We start from the raw sequence: 2,387 nt of genomic DNA on the forward strand, positions 1-2,387 counted from the left end.
AAATTTATTTTTTATTTATTGCTTTGTATCCACTGATGAAAATAATGTGAAACATATCTTAGTTTTTACACGTAATATCTTTTTTATATTGTTCAAAATCAACTATAAATGTGTAAAGCTTTTTTTTTTCTTTAGTTAATTGAATAATTAAACAAGATTAGTATTAGAATGGTTATAATTAGTAATTTAATCTCTGCATGTAAAAAATGTTTAGTAAAATATTTCGTGTTTAAAACTCAATTTACAAAAGTTTTTTAACACTTGATTTTTAGGTAAAGAAACACTACAAGATAATTGCATCATCAAAGCCATGAAGCTAAATAAGGTGACTTTAGACGACAATGAAGAACAAACACTAATTAAATGTTTCAAAAATAAATTTAGTCACAAAAACACATGCATGCATTTTATTCTTTCAAAAATGTTTTGTTTTTCGAGCAAAGACGCATTGATATACATGGATAGCTGGTTTTTAATGATTTCAGAGACAGATGACTTTTTGCAATTGGAAGTAAATCTGCTTGAGAAAATTCTTTCCAGATCAAGTTTATTAGTTACAACTGAGGTTGAAGTCTATCAAGCTGTTGATAATTGGATCAATTACAATTTAACTGAAAGAGGAAAATTTTCAAAAAGGCTTCTAAACAAAATACGTCTTCCACTGTTAGGAAAAAATACCTTAAAGAATATCTTAACTGAAGAAAGTTCTTTTAGAAAAATCAAAGATTCTCTAGCAGTTGTAAATGATATTTTGATAGGAAACTTTGATTTTTATAGAAATAAACCGAGCAAGTTTTTCACAGCAAGAAGCTGCGGTCACGATTCGTTTGACATTTTGTATTTTGGAGGTGCTAAAAAAACAAAAGCTGCTCGTGAAACTGCCGATGACAAAATACTGCATATGAAGCATTCTGTCCAATTTAACCACTTTAACAGTTCAAAAATAGTTTCTTCGTTAGTAAATAAACGTTTTAACTCAAAAATAGTGTACCTCAGAGGAAATATTTACATATTTGGTGGTTTACATGTCGCAGCAGAAGTAGAAATGTACAGCCATCTTACAAAAACGTGTAAAGTAGTTGCAAACGTAAAAGATATAGATAGAACCAAAGACTGGGAATACAAAGATTATGCTGTTTGCGGTTATATGGACAAAATCTATCTTATGGGAGGATATGATGGAACTTATGATGAGATAGATTCGTGTATAGAGTTTGACACGAATAATTGCTCTTGGAAGCACAAATATAATATGCAAGGAAAAAGAAAAGATCCTGCTGCATGTTTTTTTGATGAGAAAATAGTTGTATCCGGTGGGATACATGATACAGGCGATGGTTTTGTAAACTTTGTTAATTATCACGACGAAGAAAATTACCGAGCGTTAAACACAGTTGAAGCATACGACCCGATAAACGACAATTGGACAAAATTTCCAACCATGAACTATTCAAGATGTGGCCACAAGTCGGTTGTAGTTAAGAACAAGTTGTTTGTCATAGCAGGAGGAACTCATATCAATGAATTTTATGATTCTACTTCTAAAAAATTCACTGTTCTCAAACCCCTTTTCAGTCTGTCCAGTCTGTACGACATACGTAAAAACGATCCATTTACAGTCTTTAGTGTTGGAAACTTACTTTATGTTTATCTTGAAGGTTCATCAAGAATTTTTATCTTCGATACAATAAACGGTATATGGAGGAAAAAACCTAGCAATCCAACAAAAAACCTCACATTCTTTTCTGCTATCCAAGTTCCTCGACTATAAAGTGTTTAGGACCTTAAAAAATTATTTATTTTCAACTATTTAGAAAATAAACAGTTTTAACAATTAACAACTCTACAGAAGATATCATGGTTGCAAACCAATATAAAGTGGCTCAAATGTTGTTTAAAGTTGATTTAAACCAAAGAGCTTTGCCTAGTTTGTATCGCATTTTATAGTTTTAAATATGTTGCAATTTTACTCATAATTATTATAGTTTATAAAAAAATATTTTTAGCTTATCTAAAACTTCAATACATATTTCTCTTTTATTACAATAAAGCTTACTACTTATTATTCATCTCTTCAACAATATTTATTTTTTTACTTTAAAAAAAATGTACATTGTTTATTTTTGATTTAATAATAAGGCTCTTAAATCTATTCTTATAATTTTAGCAGATTATAAATTGTATTTTGAGATGTTTTCAATAAGATATGTAGTTTATAACGTTTTATCACCAGTCTTTTTGATAAAAATGTCAAAAAACTAAGCATAGTTCAGGGTTGCCACTCGGTCAGGAAAAGTCAGGAAATCAGGAAAAGTTAGGAAAAATTTAAAAAAATAACAAAAGTCAGGAAAAGTCAGAAAAAAGGGGGGGGTTTTGAAAAAAGTCAG

General features: G+C 29.4%; 1 protein-coding gene across 1 annotated transcript; it reads left to right on the forward strand.

Annotated features, from left to right (window-relative positions):
• Positions 1-457: 457 nt before the first annotated feature.
• Positions 458-1,771, forward strand: LOC145834622 (kelch-like protein 7). The gene has a single exon (XM_082942101.1). It carries the CDS (start codon positions 458-460, stop codon positions 1,769-1,771), a length of 1,314 nt encoding a protein of 437 aa, XP_082798227.1.
• The last annotated feature ends 616 nt before the right edge of the window (positions 1,772-2,387 follow it).

The sequence above is a fragment of the Thalia democratica genome, chromosome 1 (assembly GCF_965202585.1).
Source record: "Thalia democratica chromosome 1, ktThaDemo2.hap1.1, whole genome shotgun sequence".
Taxonomy (NCBI): Eukaryota; Metazoa; Chordata; class Thaliacea; order Salpida; family Salpidae; genus Thalia; species Thalia democratica.